Here is a 21,092-nt window from a genome sequence, read left to right as displayed (position 1 = left end):
GTTTTTTGATATCTACATTTACCAGCAATACATTTACTCCTGGCATATTCAACTGAGGAATGGCTTGGATTTGCCCTACGATTCCTATCCACAGAAACCAGATTCTTGCAGATAAGTACTTTGAATAATGCATGGAGGGGGAAGAAGAAAAATTAAGGATCCTGGCATGATTTCATATTGCATGCAGAAAATGCTGTATGCTAAATATGAGAATGACAAATACACAGGTTCTTAAATGAACTGTCGCCAAGTCAGAGCTGTTCTCCTCTCAGAGATGCCTTGGCACTGAATGTATCAAGGATGTTCTCTTTGGAAGAGGGATGGATCTCTATTCCTTCTTTTCAATCTCTCCAGGAATCCTGTGCAAGGAAAAGACCCATCCGTTTTCTCTTCCTCCTTTATTCTGTTTCAGGGGACACATGGTAGATACATTTAGGAACCAAGTTGGAGAGGAAACATTGATACTGTTTCCATCATACAAAGGCATGAATCAACCTCACTCCAAGATTATACATAAGATACAAGAATATAAACTATGCATGAAATATTAAAGGAAAAATAATTAAGTCAAAAAATGAGAGACTTTAAAAATAGCTAGGCAGATTTTAAAAAGCCGCTCCCCCCAAAAAAACTTTTACAAATCAAAAATATAACTGTTAAACCTGAAAGCTTAATGCATGAACAGAGTGGACACAGCTGAAGAAAAAAAAAATACTGAATTGGAAAAGACCTAAAATAGTCTTCTGGACAGCAGCGTGGAGGGCTAAAGAAATTGATATATGAAAGAGAATCAAGAGAAATGGAGGACAGACTGAGATGGTACCGTGTAAACTAAATTATAGTGCAAACAAGAAAGAACAGAGGGAATAGAGGAAAGACGTTATTTGATGAGATGATAGCTGAGAGCTTTCCAGGACAGATAGAGTACATGAATTCATGAATATAGGAAGCACGACAACATGACTTCAGAATATCATAGACACATTATGGCAAAATGATTTCTTCAGATAAACAGACCCCAGTCCGAGAGGCCAAAAAGAAAGGTAAGTCAAAAATTGGAAAGTTTCTTAGCTTTGGATTTTGTTGTTAAAAAGAGATGTAAGGTCCAGGGCAGAATAACTTTCTGTCTGCTATGCCTTTTCTGTGGATGACCGACGGTTGGAAGTAATAGACACGTACATACTTTGGAGAGAAAGATAACTCACTGCATTTTTATTGCTTTTCAGCATTTCCGATTTAGGTCTGAGGTAATAAGCTGCCGGCACTGAGTTCTCGTCACGACAGTACCACTCTTCCAGAAGCTTGGTCTCCAGCTTCGCCTCTATAGCAGCATCCAAAATCATTTCAAACTCCGAGGCTTCAACTTCTCCAGGGATTCGAATGTTCCCGTACTTTTCACCCAACAGTCCCTGTGTATCCACAAGAAAGTTCAGGTTAGTGTATCACCAAGAAAATTCATTTTAGTATTCACATCATGTAGTTAAATTGAATATTTATTGAACATTAAATAGAAACAAGATACGTTGTTCTATCACTTTTCTCTTTTAATCGCAGTGGATACTTTTTTCCCATGCATTATTTAATAAGTAGTTAGATCAATTATATTGTAATTATAATAAATTCATATAATGAGAACTGAGATTGCATATCACATCAGACAAATTCAAAATACAGAGTTTTGTAGCAAATTTATTTCCCCCAAATTTACATAACACAACAAAAGTTGTTCTACTCTGAGATTTTTGTTTGTTTGTTCATGACAAAGAAAAATGACATGCTAGGCTCTATGAAATATCACACAGGCAAACTCTCAAGAGAATTGCTTTGTGAAGAGTTAGATTTTCGCAGCTATAAATGAAAGTAGGAAATCACTGAATGCGATACTACTATGGACCCCACTGTAACTCAAGACAACTTATAAAATGTAAATAAGATATCATTTTCTCCTTATTAAATCGGGAAAGAAAAACATGCTCCATGTTATGTGAAAGTGTGAGAGGATACCCACATAGTGCTGATGAGTGTGTAAATGGATCCAATATTTCACTGAGGAGTATTCTGGCAGAATGTATTAAAAGCCTTAAAAATCTATATAACTTTGGACTTCTGGGAAATTGTCTTTAGAAAATAATTAAGGATGTGCATAAAGACTTACCAGAATATTTATGCTGATACAGTTATAACAGGAAAGAATTGACATAACAACCTAAGTGTCCTGCAAATGGGAACATTTAAATATACTATGGTACGTCTATTCAAAGGATAGAGCAAGTCATGTTCCATTACTGTATTGATGTAGAAAGATTTTTTTCAAGTTGTTATTTAAATTCCAGTTAGTTAACATACAGCGTAATATTGGTTTAAGGTGAGGAATTTAGTGATTCATCACTTGCATACAATACCCAGTGCTCATCACAAGTGCCCTCCTTCTTCCCTATCACCCATTTAACCCATGTCCCCGCCTGCCTTCCCTCCATCAGTTTGTTCTCTATAGTTAAGAGTCTGTTTTCTGGTTTGCCTTTTTTCCCCTTTTTTTCCCCCATGTTCATCTGTTTTGTTTCTTAAATTCCACTTATGAGTGAAATCATATGGTATTTGTCTTTCTCTGACTAACTTATTTCACTTAGCATGATACTTTCTAGCTCCATCCATGTCATTGCAAATGGCAAGATTTCATTCCTTTTTTATGGCTGAGTAATATTGTGTGTTTATGTGTGTGTGTGTGTGTGTACACCACATCTTTATCCATTTATCTAGTTGATGGACATTTGGGCTCTTTCCATAATTTGGCTATTGTTGATAATGCTGCTATAAATATGGGATGCACATATCCTTTCCAATCAGTATTTTTGTATCCTTTGGGTAAATACCTAGTAGTGCAATCACTGGATCATAGAAGATGTTTATAATATATTATTAAGTGAAAAGCTAAGTTACAAAACAATATGTATAAGATGATTCCGATGTTTTATATATATTACATATATATGAGAGAGAAGATTGTATATATATGTATATACAAACATACACATAAGAAAAATTTTATAGGAATGCACAGCAATATTATCAATGGCTATCTCTGGGTGGCTTGAATTTACTTAGGTTGTTTTATGAATTTATTGTTTTTTTTAAGTTTATTTATTTTTTTAGTGATCTCTACATCCAATGTGGGACTTGAACTCACAACCTTGAGATCAAGAGTCACATGCTCCACCGACTGAGCCAGTCAGGCGCCCCAGAGTTTATTGTTTTTTTTTTTTAATTAAAACTTTTTTTTGTAGTATGCATTATTATTTTGTAATGAGAAGAACCACGGGCACTGAAAAATTTTAAACCTAGTGATGCTGTCTATACTGCTTTGTGGAACAACACTCTTGAGCTTCCTCTAAATGTCTGCTTAAGACTGTGGTTCTCAAAGTGTGGTCCTCAGACCAGCAGCATTAGCATCACCTGGGGACTTACTAGTTCTGCAAATTCTCAGGTCCTAGCCCAGACCCACTGAGTCAGAAACTCTGGGGGTCTCTGCTGAGCAATTAGTGCTTTAGCAAGCCCTCCAGGTGCCTGAACCACTGTTTGAAGCTAATAAAAATATTACCTCATATAGCATCTGGTATTTCAATTACTCTTCAATGTCTTATCTAGTGAGAAACAAGGAAAGGACATAATGGAACCCTAAGACAAATCTATGCCATCCAAGACAAGTTTGTCTGCTTTATGGTGTCCATGGGAAGGTTTCCCTTTAATCTGTGGGCACCTTCATCCTTTCCTCCTGTTGACTAGCACCTTTACTATAAACTCCAAGCCCTGTTTATGCATTGAAACGTGGGTGGTTTGGCTTCCTTGGGGGCACTTCTTACTACCTCTACTGCCTATCACTGCAATATCCACAGTGTTTTTTCACCTCATATAGCTAGATAGTTGAGAGAATTAAAGTCCTGGGGAGATCTGTGTTCCAACTAAATTCATAACCTAAACTCTACTGCAAAATGGTAAGCCCCATAAGGGTTGAGGCCTGAGATGTTGATTCCTAGCACATAGAAAATTAAAAAAAATAACAACCCTATTTGTTAAATAAATGAATGAACCAAAATAGAGAAGAAATCTTTAGACTGTTCTATTCATTCTTTAAAAGATTTATTTATTTATGTATTTTAGAGAGAAAGGGAGGGAGGAAGAGAGAGAGAGAGCATGAACGGGAGGGGCAGAGGGAGAGGGAGAGAGAATCTCAAGCAGACTTTGCACTGAGCACAGAGCCTGATGTGGGGCTCCATCTCATGACCCTGAGATCACAACCTGAACCGAAACCAAGAGTTGGATTCTTAACTGACTGCACCACCCAGGCAGCTCTTAGACTGTTCTGTTCTTAGTTGAAGCTGCTTCTCATATTCCGAGATAATATTTCAGCTCTCAACAGGTGGAGTAACAATTTGGGAAGGTGCTAGTCTTGTCTGCAACCTTCATTTCAGCCTGTAGTCTTTTAATAGGTCCTGTCTAAACACATCCCTGGTTGGGCCATGCCCTATCTCCTTGGGACATAATCCATCTCATCTAACTGGCTCACTCCAGCTGATTGTGGCTAACTGAACTCACTTTTTCAAGCTCAAGTTTCCTCAGTACTAGCCTCAGACACCAGGCAGGAGGGAGATACAACTTACTTGTCCTCTTTGGCTGCATAAAGGCCCTTTGTAAGGGCCTTGAATGGAGGGACACCACTGCTTTGGTCTCCATTATTTCAGCACAGTAAACGGGGGTCTACAGAGGGTTCTTTTGAAATAAGGGTGTTCTCACTCCAACTCACTGTATCAGCCTGAAGGCCAAATGAGAACCCTTTTATTTCAATCTGCATTTGTTTTGGGCTATTCTTGACAACAGGCTGTATGCAACAAAGCTAATGTTATTTTGAGTTGTGTCTCACTTTCTATTTTGTTAAGGAATAATCGACAATGTTGCACTCGCCTCAGGTATATAGTATAGTGATTCAATACTTGTATATGTTACAAAATGGTCACCACAATAAGTCTGGTTACCATCTGTCACCATACCAAGTTGTTAGGATATTATTGACTACACTCCCTATATTGTACGTTATATCCCCGTGTCTCATTTATTTTATATCTGGGAGTTTGTAGCTCTCAATCCCCTTCACCCATTTCGCCTATGCCCTCACCTCCCTCCCCTCTGGCAATCATTGTTTTATTCTCACTTTTAATGTTCCTCTTCCAAACTCTCTCATGTTAAACTTGGGTAAATGAGCAGGTATGACCTCTCATTCTGCCAGAGATACAAAGGGAGACAATATTTTTAAGGCTAGCCAGACTGGGGATTATCCTGTTCCTGTTGGTTAGTTCTGGATAGAGGAGAGTCAGCATCTTCAGTCAGGACTGTCTGTCATGAGGAGTGAGGTTTTCGTGCTGGGATGAGCCATCCAGAAAACCTATATGGGCAAGGTAGAGAATAAGAAGACTTCGCAGCAGTAGCCACTGGAGACATTCAGTAGAGTTTGGCCGTGGGTGGAGGATCTGGTGGATAGCCAGAACATTAAATATGGGGTTTAGTAATTGACACTTCTCCATCTGGCAGCCAGTGAAGCCCAGGAGTATCATGGACCTGGCTACCAAGATCCAGGGCAAGACTGGCTGGATTTGGGGTATGGAGTAGGAAGGAGGACAAAATAGTGACTTCATGAGACAAGACTGTGTCCTAGCACAGGACCATCATCACTGCACTAGCAATGAACTAACTGCTGGTTCTTTGTGTTTCTGCCCCTAACTAAGGCTGGTCCCAGAGTCCAGGGCAGTGTGAAATCTATGGCTCGGTTTCTAAAGCATGCACTGTGGATTACCTGCACCCCAATCATTCAGGGTGCTTGTTAAAATGTAGGTTCCAAGATCACTTCTCAGACCTAAAGAGCATTGTGGTTGGCAGCCCAGCAAGATTCATTTTAAAATGAGATTACAAAGGACACCCAAATTTGAGAACCACTTCTATGGGCAATGCACATGTGGTCTCATGACTAATGGTTAGCAAGCATTGAAGGGGCAGGATGGGGAACACAGCAGATCATTAGAAAAATTGAAGGCTACACAAAAATAATTATTTGAGGGGCGCCTGGGTGGCTCAGTGGGTTGGGCATCTGCCTTCGGCTCAGGTCATGATCCCTGGGTCCTGGGATCGAGCCCCGCGTTGGGCGCCCTGCTCAGCGGGAAGCCTGCTTCTCCTCCTCGCCGCTCATGCTCTCTTCTCACTATCTCTGTCTCTCTCTCTGAAATAAATAAATAAAATCTTCAAAAAAACAATTATTTGAGCAGAACTGCTGGCACCAAATACTACAATTACATGATCGATATAGTAAGGCCAAATGTATTTTAGAGTAGAGATACTAAAGAAGAAAAAATATCCTCATCCAATTCAAATAACAAATATATATTGAGCACTTACTATATATATAGTGGTAATATAGAACTTCAGGAAAGTAATAATGTGCTACAGGCTTAAAGTTTCTTATTGGATTGTTCTCCCCAAGTCTTTTCCTTCTATTGATTCTTCCTTTAGGTGGAATGCTCATAAATCACGAAGCAGTTACTTTTCAGGAGTCCAAGACAGGATTCTGTCTCAGTCTTATCTTGCTATTTGAGAAATAGCAAAAAGAGAAATAGCAAAAGAGGAGTTTGCCACCACATTTTTCAGGAAGACTTTATGGGGTTCTACATGCTTATAGTTTCAAGGTAACACACAAAGCATGCCTATTATCTACCAGGACTAGAGACAGTCAACTTAGAGAAAGAGTCAGTTAACTTGGTTGCAAAGTCCAGCTCATATGGTTGATGGCTCAGAGTATGGGTAGAGAGATATAGGAACATGCCTAAGAGGCTAGCAGTTAAGATTCAAGGTAGCAAGATGGTGTCCATCTTGGTTTTCTCATCAGATGATTCCTTAGCTCTGGAGCCATAGGGCAGTATCCATGAATGACCATGGAAACTATGAGCAAGAAGGCATCCTCCTCTGTCCACTGGCAATAGCATATTTACTCCCACCACCAAAGGAGAAACAACTGGTCCACATCCTCCTGACCCCAATGCTCAATGCTCAAGAAGGTCATTTTTTGCTCAGTTAAGCCAACTTTGTCAGTTTGTAGAGAAATTTGGTGGCAAGTTGAGGGACTACATTCAATTTTGCATTGAGGTCCATTTTTATTAACTACACCACTGATCAGTCTGTCTGCGTGATCCCTTATGGAAGAAATGCATATGTCTGAAACAATTTTCAACTTTTTGTTGAATTGCTTTACACACTGTCAGTATACATAGGAACATAAATATAGGGAATTTCTCCTGTCTGCAGAAATCCATAATCACCTCTCCCACCCACTAATCAAATGTGAAAACATTTAAATTACCCATTCTTTAATATTGAAGATATGTTAGTTAGGCAAGTAGAAACAATCCAATTGAGTTCTCCAATACAATGAGGGAGTTAAGTTCAAATGGTTGAAAAGCCTAAGAAAATCTATTTTCACCGTAGTTTCTGCATGTAAAATTCTAGCATAAGAAATACTTTCAGATGCTTTGGGAACTAGATAGAGGTGGTGGTTGCACAACACTGTAAATGTGCTAAATGCCACTGAATTGTTCACATTAAAATGATTAATTAAAAAAAAATTTTTTTTTTTTTTTGAGAGAGCACGCGCATGTGGGTGGGGAGGGGCAGAAGGAGAGGGAGATGGAGAGAATCTTACGCAGACTCCAAACTCAGAGTGGAGCCCGAGTCGGGGCTCCATCTCACAACCCCAAGATCATGACCAGAACCAAAATCAAGAGTCAGATGCTTAACCGACTGAGCCACCCAGGCGCCCCCAAATGGTTAATGTTATGTGAATTTCATCTCAATTTAAAAAAAAATTCTAAATTTTTAAATTCTTTGCAACCAGGACCTTAAATGTAAAAGGACTCCTCTTTTTGTATCTCCCTGTCTTTCTTTACATGCTGATATAGATTCATCTAAGCCATTGTTTTTAAAGGCTTAGAGATGACATTTTCTTTCCTCATAATTGATTTTTCTCTTCTATTGGGCAAATGCTGATTCCCTCCACCACCCCCTTCTGCTCTTCATGTGCAGTTCCTTCTGCCTGGGCTTGCGATTCAGAATATTTGGGGTCTGAGTCTGATGGTTATGCAGTTTATGTTGTAGCAAAAAGAACAGAAGGATTGAGATATTGTTAAAGGCATGGGGGAGTTCAGTGTGTCTTTGCTCTTACTGTGTTGTGGGATGCCAGGAAAGACATGCAAGAGCAGACTTTGGAGGGTTATGGATGCCATGCTCTGTAGGCAGGAGGACAGGTGCTCTCTGGGCTTCTATTTATGAGCCCAAACTCATGGGGGCAGCTGGAAGGAAAAGGAGAGATCGCCCCCAACGGTGGAACTATAACAGGCTGAAGCAATGCTCCATAAACGCACTGGTCCCCCTAACTCAGTCACTCATGAAAGGCAGGTGGGACTCTTCCTTCCTCCTGTAAGCTTCCCTTTTATTTATTAAAATAAAACCCACATTTATATATATACTTCTCCTTCATGATTCTGTGACGTAGGTAGAGTTGCAGAAGAAAACCCTATCTCACAGACCTCAGCCGGCTTTCCTAAGACTACTTCTCTAAGAAGACACCGTAGCACCAGCACTTGAATATGGGGCTTTTCATTCAACAACCTCATTCTTTCTACTTCATCAAATTACTGTGCTATGCAACCTCTAAAAGTGCCTTCAGGTCGCATATTTGCTTGTGGTGGCTCTTATAGCTGGTGCCCTTGGCCGGGCCGCCATCCATGGCCACGCAGTCTCTGCACCGCACACCTCCATGGGGCATTGTTCACAAGGACTACAGCATGTGCAGTGTTAAGGCCCTGGGTTACAGCCCTTGGTATTCTTTTTGTCTGATTTATTGTTGGGTGGAGGGACCAAAATGGTTGTGATGTATTCCCTGGAGCTCACAGCCCACCTTCATAGAGCTCTGTTATAGAGTGAGGCCACCTGAACAAAGCCAAAGGGTCAGCACCCGCTTCCCACGCTTAAGACTATTTTCTCAATTTTTTTTATTATGTTATGTTAATCACCATACATCATTAGTTTTTTTTTTTTAAAGATTTTATTTATTTAATTGACAGAGAGAGAGAGAGAGAGAGGGAGAGACAGAGAGAGAGGGAACACAAGCAGGGGGAGTGGGAGAGGGAGAAGCAGGCTTCCCGCCGAGCAGGGAGCCCGATGCGGGCTCGATCCCAGGACCCTGGGATCATGACCTGAGCCGAAGGCAGTCGCTTAACCAACTGAGCCACCCAGGCGACCCACATCATTAGTTTTTGATGTAGTGTTCCGTGATTCATTGTTTGCATATAACACCCAGTGCTCAATGTTTTTTTAAAGTCAATAAGCACCTTCACAACTGACTTTTACATTTTTAAATCTAAACATAAGATAAGGTACTTTATTTAGCAGTGAATTGCAACTTAGTTACTCCAGCATTGTTCCATATGTCATAAGAAGCAAGAGTAAACGCAGAGAAGGGAATATAAGAAATGCAGAGAAGGTTCATTTTATGTATCAACTTTAGGAGGTGCCCAGGTATTTGACCAAATGTTATTTCTGGGTGTGTCCCTAAGGGTGTTTCTGGATGAGATTAGCATTTGAATCAGCAGACTGAATAGAACAAAAAGGTAAAGGAGGAGAGACTTTGCTCTCTCTGCCTATCTGAGCTGGGACCTTGGTCTCCTGCCATCTGCCTGGGACTTACATTATCGACACGGCTGGGTCTCCAGCTTGCAGGAGGCAGATCGTGACACTTCTAACTTATCTGTTAGAATTAAATAATGTCCACACTAAAGATAGTCTGGATAAGATCTTTAAGAAGGGTCATAACTTTTGGCACGAAAAGACATAAATATCTTTAGAAACCTGTTCATCTCTTAATCATTAGAGATGGACGGTTGCATGCAGGGTTGCCAAGAATGGATGTTAGCAGATATGTTTAGCACCTAGGGCACACAATTATCCAGATAACCATGATGGAATTAACAGGTATATTCTGATTAGACATTTACTGGCATCTGTCTATGGGCAAAAAATACACTCATCTCCCACCATTTGTACATAGTGAGCATGTTTCACATACCACAACAACGAATTTCTGAAATACAGTATATAGACAAAAAGATCTGTTCATGCACACAAATGATCTACATGTCACTCAAGAATATTTTGAGGTTGGGAAAGGCAAGTGTCAGGAATGACCTTGGAGAGTTGCTTCACTTCTTTGGGTCTCAGCCTTCCCATCTGTACACGGAGAGATTACTTTAGGCTTTGTGTACTCATCTGGCCACACAGCTACCCTGGTTTGTTGTGAGAATCAGGCAGGTCCTACAGGTGAAAGCACTCTGTGAGGTGCAAAGCACCTGGAGATATATAAGGTGCCACTACTTTACCCAAATATAATTTATAGAGAAACACACGTGTTCAATACACTCAGACATACATCCATGGAGTAGAAATCAATCCTGAGAAGTATGGCTGGACAGATAGGGAAAGCAACGAAGTATCTCTCGATTGAAAAAAGAGAAACGGAAGACAGGAGGAAAAGAGTGGGTAGCTGTTTGCTTACAGGTGGTAAGAAGGTGAGGCAATATAGAGTCCAGCCTGTAAGGATAAATTCCTCCGTTCTCGGGAAGTGGGGCGAGAAAAAGAGGCTTAAGGGGACTCTGCTGGGTGAACTGTCTTAGGTAACTGCAGCCACAGCAACAGATGTGTGGAGTGAACCTTTATGGAGAATGACAGGCAATGCTTTAGGGGTAGCTGACGGCTCTCATGTAAAAATAAGTATTAAAAAATGGTGCAATTTGTGTCATTATCCATGTGTTAATAGCCATGTTTGAAGGAACTGAGTTACTGAAATTCAATTATGCTACAAAAGAAGACCAGCATTGCTTCTGACTGAACTGTGTCTCCTGGAATTCATATGTTGAGCCCCAACTTCCCCACGTGATAGACATGGGGTCTTTAAGGAGGTGATCAGGGTTAAAGGAGGTCATCAGGGTGGAGCTTGGAGCCAACAGAAACGGGTGCCCTTATAAGAAGAGGAAGCGAGCCAAGAGTTTTCTTTGCTTTATGCCAGAAGGAAGTTGTCTTCAGGCCAGGAAGCGTTCTCAACAGACTCTGACCGTGTTGGCACCCTGAACTTGGACTTGTAAATGCCAGAACTGTGAGAAAAGACATTTCTGTGGTTTAAGCCCCCCATTCTATGGTATTTTGTTATGTTAGCCCGGCTAATATGGTGTGGTAATATGCTATGTTAGAACTGACTAAGGCAAGCCTAATGAACAAAACGAAGCAAATTTTGTCAATGTAAGATCTGGTATTTCTTTTTTTTTTTTTTTAAGATTTATTTATTTATTTATCTGACAGAGAGAGACACAGCGAGAGAGGAAACACAAGGGGAGTGGGAGAGGGAGAAGCAGGCTTCCCGCTGAGCAGGGAGCCCAATGTGGGGCTTGATCCCAGGACCCTGGGATCATGACCTGAGCCGAAGGCAGACGCCCAACAACTGAGCCACCCAGGCGCCCCAGATCTGGTATTTCTGACAATTCATCATAAAATGTACTGAAGGGGTAAAGTCATAGATTAAATGATCTACCAATTCCGTAAAGTATGCAACAGAATGTTAATGCTTTGATCTAGTTTGAGAGTCTCAGCTCGTAACAAAGTATAGTTTTACCTTTTTTATTTAGTTATTTACATACTGACACGCACTGCTGAACTTAGATTAATAATTATATCAATAATCTACCTTTTACTTATTACAATGTGCTTTTGAGTGTAAGGACATTTTATTACCTGGAAAATACTGGACACACTCTGACTCTTTAGAACCATCCCAGCAAGGGAAGCAACCATAAGTGCGAAAGGACTGGGGAGCAGAACCTTCCTGGGGTTGGCCGTTAATTTGCATCAGTTTCAAAGTACAGGTTATAACCCTAATGGTGGCCAGCTGCCTCACAAAACTGAGAACTGGGACATGTGTAAGGATTATTGGGATTCTAAAATGCTAAAGAAAGAATTCATTGAAAAAGTGGTTACAAAAGAGGAAGGGCTTTGGGGGGCGGCGTGGAAAGGAGTGGGGAGAGCGTTTTGGACATATTGGAAGTGAGATGCTATTATTTCAGTGGTGCTGTTCATAGAGCAATTACAGATATGGATCTGTAAGTCAAAGGAGTAATCCATCTGGAAAAGCAGCCCCCGAAATCCTCATGCATTCATTCCACAAATATTGAGCACCTAACTCGGCAGGGTGACCAACATTTCGGTTTGCTCAGGACTGTCCCAGTTTGACAACTGAAAGTCACAGACACCTCCTCGGTCCCCAGCAAGCTGGGATGACTGGTGACATGAAGGCACTCATGGTCCTTGCTCCTTTGAGCTTTCTAGGAGGGCAGTCGGATATCTGTACAAATTAGATAGTTCAAGGGGGAATGACAGAGTGGAAAGAGAGCAGGGCTGAGGACCACCAAACTTGAGTGTGGGCATGGGCGCGGGAGGAGGAAGAGTGGACGAGTGTCCCAGAAGTCCAGAGGGAAGAGAATGATAATGCTGAAAACATTTATACAGAGTTCTTACAAAGCAGTGGGAAAATGGACAAAGGACACGAACTGGTAATTCAGAGAGGCAGAAAAACAAGGGCCGGTAAGCATGAAAGGGAACAATGCTCAAGGCTAGCTTTTGCAAATGCAAATACACGTGATTGAGGCTTTTTGCTAATCAAACCGATAGAGAGAAATAATACCTCGCAGTGCAGAGGCAAAAGGAAACGGGCACTCTCCGACACAGAGAACTGATAAAAATGGGCACAACTTTGCTGAGAATGTAATCTGGCAGTAGGTGTAAGATTCTACTTTTAGAAATCCATCCTACTCTTTCCACAAAGATTTGTGTACTAAGATGCTCAACAATTTTTAGCTTATGTCTTGGCTTTATTCTCAGAAGAGATTTTAAATTTACCAGTGTTCATATAAACAAACAAAATTGCCAGCCATAATCACTAATTCACATAAGGTGTGGGAGGGAATTCTGCTCAAGTGTCTATTTTCCTAAGGCTTCGAAGAAATTAACTAGAGAAACACACAAAGCATAAAATAACCCGCTATGCCCCACACCAGCTTGGCCACTCAACATTTGGTCCTATTTTCAAGTGGCTTTTTTTTTTTTTTTTTAATTAATAGATCTTTCCCACTGATGGATATTTAGATTCTTCCAATCTTTTTTAAAATATAAATAACACCATACGAAATATCCTATCATTAAGGTAGCAGATATTGAGGGCATTGTGTCCATGGAAATAGCATCCGTTTATATTTAACATAGAAAATGTCCCACACTCAGATCAGATTCTAACTTCACACTTAAAAATGTGGATTCCAGTCCTGTTTTAGAGCCTGTGGAGGCTGGTTCTCGTTGCCATGGTCCAGCTGGCTGGGTTCTCCTCCTGGCTTTGATACATTGCACAATGCCTGGCCCACAGCGGGCTCTCCCTTCTCTTCCGGCTGCCCTGCAAGGGTCAGCCCCGGTCAGTGTGTCTAAGGGTTCTTTCAGAACTGCCCATCTGTGTGCAGATCCTGGGAGGCTTTTCAGCGCTGCTTTGAAAGCCTTACGGGGAAAAAGCTAAATTGCCCATGCATGCTGCTGGCCCACAGTTCTAAGCAAAGTTTCTTCTTTTGAACTGGGGCAGAGCAGAGAGGTCTAGGCGGAAGGCTGGCAGGTGCACCATGGACCCGAAAGCTGGACAGAAGGAAAGCCGGCTTAAGGGTTAACTGTCTAACTGGCAGTGTTATTAATGGGTATCCAGTAATAAGGTCTGGGCTCAGGAAGGTCAATGGTGACTTACCAGCATCCCGTTCAGTATATGTCTAATCTATAATTGGAATTTTACATTTCAAAGTCCTTCTAATATCTTGTATAATCTCTCCCCTTAGATGGTAGTCAACTGACCGGTATTTTCAAATGCATTTAAATGGTTTTCATTACAAGGAATGTTCATTTGAATATCCTCTTTCTTTCCTGATGGAAAATATTGGGTCATACGTGGAAATATTTATGCCATCCATATTTCCTAGGCTCTAGTGGCTGGTGATAAACTAGAGTCAAAATCATTGCTACAGAAGAGCTAGAGCTGGCTTTGCATCTACCTTCCATGGAGCTCTGAATCCCTGGAATTCCTCCAGAAGAGTTCTGGGAGGCTCAGGGGGAACTTCAGATTTGCTCTGGGGTTTAGGGGTCTTCGTGTTGCTGCCCTGCCATCTTACCTTGGTAAAGCCCTCCTTGTCTAAGGCAGTGTCTCCAGAAGTGGGGGTGGGGGGCAAAGGCAGCAGTTGGGTGTGGGAACCTAGCAGCACCGCAGCGGCCATAGTCCGTACTCACCATGGACCACGATGCTAGAGCGGATGCCTGAAGACCTTTATGCCACGGTTCCTGGCGATGGGTGTCCCTCCCTCCTCCCATCCCCCACCGATGCCACATGCTGGCTTTGCCTTCTCTGGTCACTGCAGATGCAGAGGTTCCTGCGGTCCCGAGTTCTTAGCTGTCCACAGCTCCATTTGCTCTGAGCATCCCCCCTTGCCCTTCGGATGCAGGATGTCCTTGGACCCGCGCCTCCCTTCCATGATGGCTTGTGTCCTTGAGACCAAACTCCTATGTTTTGTTTTACCTTTCCTGGATGAGAAATTTCTGTAGGCTTTTCATGTGGCCATTTTAAGGGACGCTCCATCATTCCTCTCATCTTTGCTAATTTGCTTGTATTCTGGGGTAAAGGCAGTTTATGAGGCTCCTTCTTGGATTTGTCTTCTGCTAATTTCAGCATGTCTATTACAAAGAAACCCAGTTATCCAGCACCACTAGCTCTTGCACATGAGAGGGGGGAATACGAACTAATTATATGCCATTAACTCATCTGATCCTTGTAACACTATGAGTTACTGCTTCCATGTTGAAGCTGAGAAATCAGAGGATCAGAAATGTCAAGTAACTTGCCTAAGATCCCACAGCTGGTTAAAGATGGAGCTCAACTCTGAGCCCAAGTCTTTCTAATGCAAGTCCATAATCTTTTTACCGTATCATGCTTTCTTCAGGGAGATTTCCAAATAGCTTGTTTATCCCTTTAGGCAGCTTAAAAACTCTTTAAAATAAATTTCAATAGAAAAAATGTCTAAGCTGTATTTTATACTTTTATTTCACTTTGATATATATCTTGGAAGACAGTGGGTACAGTTTACCTTTTATTAATGAGGTGGCACTGAAAATGGTTAAGCACACAGTCTCTTGTTACGTGACCTCAGGCAACTTTGCTCCAGTCATAACAGGGCCAACCTCAGTGGATTGCCATGTGGATTAAGAGCATTAATATATAAGGGAATTAGAATGGTAATGAACATAAATACTCAGTAAAGGCTACATTTTAATTGAAGAATTTGTCAATAATCACTGTATAATATGTGGATCCAATTCTTTTACACATTTTTATTTGGTCCTGTAAATGTCAGGCTGTGGGCTATCATTTTTCCTGCTGTCACAATACCCAATTCCAGCAGACTTCCTTTACTAGATCTAATGGGGAATGAGAAACTAGACCAACCAACTTTTACAGAACTGTATATTAAGTCTGAATGACATTTGAAGAAGAAAGATTATTCGTGACTTTAGTTTCACTACAGCTAGGAGCAAGGAGACCATTTATCTTTATTTCTGAGTGTCGGGTTACTTTTTGAAGTTCATGTTGAGGCCACTGGGAGGCTGATCTCCAGATGAGGAAAATGTAATTCTCTAAAATGTGAGGAAGTCTAGTGTAGGCAGTGATCATTTAAAAAAAAACAAAAAACAAACCTCCTCCCCACCAAAAACCAAAAACTTGTGAAAACTTTCAAACACACCCAAAAGTAGAAAGACTAACATAACAAACCCCCAGACCTATTTCAAGTAATTACTAATACTTAGATAATCTTGTTTCACCCATCCTTAGGAATCCTGTTGTTTTATCAAACAAAAACAAACCAAAAAACCTTCAGCATGTATTTTTCCCTTTTAAAAAGTTTTAAATGTCCTCCTCATGCTGTTATTAAACTCAAAAGAATTAAGTGTAATTTATTGACTTAATCCCCCCTCCACTCCATATTGAGATTTCCCTAGTTGTCTCAAAAATTTTTTGTAGTTGCAGGTTTTTTAAATCGAGATCTGAATGAAGTCCATAGATTGCATCAGGGTTGTATACCTTTTAAATTTAGCTTCTTTGGTCACAGCCCCCCTCTCTTGCAGCTCACTGGTTGGTGGAGTAAGCAGGTTATTGGTCCTGTAACCAGTGTTCAAAGTGTGGGTCCCAGAGAAGAAGTGTCAGCCTCCCCTGGGAACACGTTAGAAATGCAAATTCTGTTCTCCGGCCCCATCCAATCCTGAGACAGAAATTCTGGGAATTAGGCCCAGCCGTTTGCTTTCCTGTGCCCTCTAGCACCCGCATGTGGGATAGTCAACAACAGTGGTACCCAGTCATAGATGTGGCTGATTGCCACCTCCTGTTGCCATTTATCTTCAATCAGCCTTCATATTTCCTATCAGCTGGCAATTAGATTTAGAACCTTGATTATATTCAGGTTCAACTTTTTTTTTTTTTTCTTAAGGACAAGACTACACCGATCATGCTGTGCTTTCTTCCTGCATCAATCATGAAGCTCACAAGACCCGTTTGACCCAATGCTAGGAATGCTGAGACTGCCCGGGCTCAGTTGGCGCCCGCCTGATGCCTGCTTTACTGAGTAATCGTATCAACCATTGATAAGTGTAGTCTAGACTTACTATTTCCTTTGGGGTGGTGAGACGATGATTTCTAGTATCTGTCCTGCATTTATGGATCATTTGCAGCCCTTTGTGGTTGTTGCTTAGAGACCAGGACAACCTCATGACATATTAGCAAGTTTAAAAAGCAGCATGAATTTACATGACTCTTTGTTTACAAATTTTTAAAAAATCATGAATTTTTGGATAACTCTTGGGATAATCAGTGATAGACCTATGATTTGCATTTGTTCAGAAACCACTCAATTAGTGAAGAAATGATAATTTAACAGTTTTGAATATGGGCTCTGGCTGTGAGTCAATTGTGGTCTTCCTGTGCTAAAGCCAGATCCGCTGCTCCACCAAGATGTGTTCATAGGCATGTGTTCGGATGCCTCGGTACGCTTTATGCTGTGATGACTATATCCCCTATTCCTACCTCCCTGATAAGAATTTTAAGATAGTCTGAGCTAATGTCAGAGTACCTTGGGTGAAATCATAAAAATGCATCTCTTAGACCTGACTCATTTAATCTATGAGACAGAGCAACGTTTCTCAAACCTTTTTGGACAGAGACCTACAGAAGAAATGTTTTTTATATTGTGACCCTGTTCTCCATCCCTTCCTCCCCCCTCCCCCCCCCCACACGCCTACTTTAGAAGTGGAGAGTCTGTGTCTACTCCAGACCTATGGAATGAGAAATTGACAGCAGATCCAGTAATCTGTTTCATCAAATGATTATATTACATGCAATGCAGCGTGATGCTTGCTTTTGATTCTCTCTAGTTCTATCCCACTCCACTAAAAATTGCTGGTCATAACCCACTATATTAGAAACTAGAATAGAATGATTTCCTAGTCCACTATTAGACTATAATCCACATTTTCAAAAATGTGTAATCCTTCAAAGAAAAACCTCTCCTCCTCCATGGTTTTAAAATCACTTTCCCCAAGATTGCTTCATTTTTATTTGGTTACCTATTGAACATAAGTGTCCCTGATCTCAGGCACACACAACTGACTGTAATGCGAGGTGGTGCTGCTAATAAAAGCATAAAGTGAATTCACAGAGGTGGGAGCCATTATTTGAACTAGGAGCACAAAGGAAGTTTTTATGCTGAGGATAATTTTTTTTTTTTTTTTGAGACGGGAGGAGGGCCAGAGGGAAAGAGAAAATCATTTTTTTAAAGATTTTATTTATTAGAGAGCGTGTACACACGTGCATGAGAGGGAATAGGGTCAAAGGAAGAAGCAGACTCCCTACTGAGTGGGAAGCCCAATAAGGGACTCGATCCTGGGACTCTGGGATCATGACCTGAGCCGAAGGTAATCGCTTAACCAAATGAGCCTCCCAGGCGCCCCGGAAAGAGAGAATCTTAAGCAGATTCCATATCCAGCATGGAGCCTGACGCAGGGCTTGAACTCACAACCCTGACATCATGACCTGAGCCGAAATCAAGAGTCAGGTGCTTAATGGACTGCACCACTCAGGCGCCCTGCCGGGGTAAAAGTTTATTCATTTATTCATAATTTAAGTGAAGAAGTAGGTACAATAAATGAAGGACGAGATTCTGGTCCTTCCTGAGGTTACAGGCCAGATGGGAAAGGAAAGGAGACATTCGGTCTGGACTCAGACCTCCGAGAAGACTGACCTAGTCAGAAGGCTGACTGCGGAGGAGGAAGGAAGCAAAACTTGAACCAGCCCCTGCTGGATACAAAGGTCACATGGCGGAAGGTCGGGAAAAGACCTTCTGGATGCTTGCATTTATAAATGAGGAGAGGCGCTTTTCAGAGGCCACTGGAAGCCTGGCAACAATAACAACAAAGCTTTTATTTTTATCAATAATAATAACAGCAATTACTATGAAGTTATGAGTTAGGTACTATTAGTTCCAACATTGAGAAAGTCTGATGAACTTGGTCACACAGCAAGTATATGACAGAACAAGGATTTTGACGTCAGGTCTGTGGAACCCTAAAGGTCGCAGTCCTTATGCCCTGGAGTGCGGCTGGGGCAGAACTCACATTACGAGCCGGCATGCCGTGGTGTGTGATGCCATTTAAGGGGTGGGTGGCTCAAGTGTGGACTGGCAGGGGAATGTGGACCTAATTCTACAGGCCTCTGATTCCTAGGACTGGATCAGCTATGAGATGTCCAATATGACTGAAAAGGAATTACTCAAGTTTGTGAATGGAAGATTACTACGCCTACCAATAGTGACATTCTTTCTCCTTTTCCATCTGGTGTACATTCCTGAATTCGACTAAAGGGACGAGTACCACAAATTGCCCATGACCTGAAGCCTACCTCTTCCATGCCACAGGCCATAAAAATACCTGGGTCTGCTCCTAGGACTGGTGTATAGATGTAAACCCCATCTTGAGGTGTGTGTATTAGAACAACAAGGGAAGAGTTGCTGCTGTAGGGTATCAAAGATGATCTATGCGCTTTAGCTTTGCCCTGGAGAGGCTGTGAGCTTTGTATTGGGTATGCAGTTGCCTCAACTTTAGGGAAGTCCTCTCCACTGGGGAAAATGGATCTGACTTCTAGGAGTTTGTTTCCTCGTGGAACAGACCCACTGGGATCCAGACTTATGGTTGGGTAGGTTGCCTGGTGCCGATTCTGAATGTGTAGACTGATGGAGTCATCCTAGGCTCTGCTCAGATGTCACTCTCACCTAAACCTGCTCTATCCTCTCGTGTTACGCTAGCCTTTCAAGTACAGATCATACCTCACCATATCGTTTCTTATTGTGCCTTATCACCAGCTAAAGTGGCCTTTGGAAAATTCTTTTGTTTTCTTGTTCATTATGTTTTCTCTGTTATAAGCGCCAACAATGCTGGGTCCTTATCTGTCTTGCTCATTGCCGTATTCTCATGCCTAGGACAGGGCCTGACGCACAGTTGGCAGTTCAGTAAATACTGGTGGATGAGCAGAAGACAGCTCCAGGGAGTGGTGGGCTGGGGGTCTGGCAGTCTTCCCAGTGCTTTGTTTTCCAGTTTTCCAATGCTTTTGTTGTTGGTGATTCCATGGAAAGTTCAGGAAGAAGTGAATAGCCCCGTCCTTTCTCCCAGGGGGTTAATTACGTGGGTTGAGACCTTTTACCATCAAGAAATCCTCGTGGCGTTCTAAGTACATTTGCTTATGCTGCGAAATATGGTTCATCAAAGTTAACAATCAGTTGGTGGTGTACAACAGAAACTAATGAAAAGTCATGGTAATGGCTAAAATAATAAAATCTTAGCCTTGGTAGAAACGTTAGGGAGAATGTAGTACCAACCCTTCGTTTTACAGATAAGGAAATGGAGTCTTTCCAAGACGAAATGACATGTCAGAATCTATGCAGCTGGGTCATCATAGAGAGCCAGGGCTAGAACTTAGGATTTCTCATCCTGGCCTTACTGTCTGCTTTATAACAGAGTTTCCATAATGCTATCTTCAAATGAGAAATTAATTGATCAAAGGACAAATATTCTAGATATGGGTGAAATACATTGCATTTAAGTAATATTGCAGCAGAAGAAAAGGTCTGCTAAAAATGAGCTAACATTCTCCTCTATAATACCTCTGTGTTTATCCCTGCGATTAACAGCGCACAATTTAATCCAGTGCTTAAACATCTCATTATGGGAAATCCCCATGTTTCTCAATGGAGAACCTGAAAAAAAAAAAATCAAAAGACATTGTTCCTGATCTCAGGCATAGATAACCCTGATGGAAGGTCGTGTTGTAAAAGTATCAAACGTGTACACAGAGATGAGTGCCACTGATTTGAACTAGAAGCACACCAAGGATAAGAATTTCAACAAGCAGAAGACACTGCAGTTGGGGGAAAAGCAGGAGGTCTGAAGGTGGGCAGGGATGCTCAAAGAACTGTAGGCAGCCTTCTGAGACTGAAAGAATGCGTGGAAGACCCTCTTTTCCGCAGAGGAAAGCTGGGCACTCAGAGGTGGATTGTGGAGGACCTGGTTCTCATTAAGGTTTTTTTTTTTTTTTTGATACCACTGAGTTTTTGAGGAGGGGACTAACTTCATCACATACACCTCTTAACAACGAAGTCATTCTGGTGTAAAATGCTGAGAAGAAAGCTGCTGCCATCGGAGGGACTAACGAAGGGTCCAGATGAGAGGAGATGAGGTTCTGAACCAGGGTGGTGTCTCAGGTCCTGGAATGGGGAGAGATGGAGTGTGTGCGCCATGTTGAGCTTCCAGTGGACAGGGAGGGACAGAAGGTCCAAGAGAAA

At 41.6% G+C, this 21,092-nt stretch overlaps 1 protein-coding gene across 2 annotated transcripts in view; it reads right to left on the bottom strand.

Moving 5' to 3' along the window:
• The window catches only part of NWD2 (NACHT and WD repeat domain containing 2), a 168,624-nt gene that overhangs the window by 22,541 nt on the left and 124,991 nt on the right, over window positions 1-21,092 (bottom strand). For both annotated transcript variants that reach the window (XM_027599542.2, XM_027599543.2), the window contains one exon: window positions 1,206-1,409. In XM_027599542.2, the coding sequence (XP_027455343.1) occupies window positions 1,206-1,409 (204 nt within the window). The remainder of the gene's footprint in view (window positions 1-1,205; window positions 1,410-21,092) is intronic.

The sequence above is a fragment of the Zalophus californianus genome, chromosome 2, assembly GCF_009762305.2.
Source record: "Zalophus californianus isolate mZalCal1 chromosome 2, mZalCal1.pri.v2, whole genome shotgun sequence".
Classification (NCBI taxonomy): domain Eukaryota; kingdom Metazoa; phylum Chordata; class Mammalia; order Carnivora; family Otariidae; genus Zalophus; species Zalophus californianus.
This window is presented reverse-complemented; position numbering and strand designations above follow the sequence as displayed.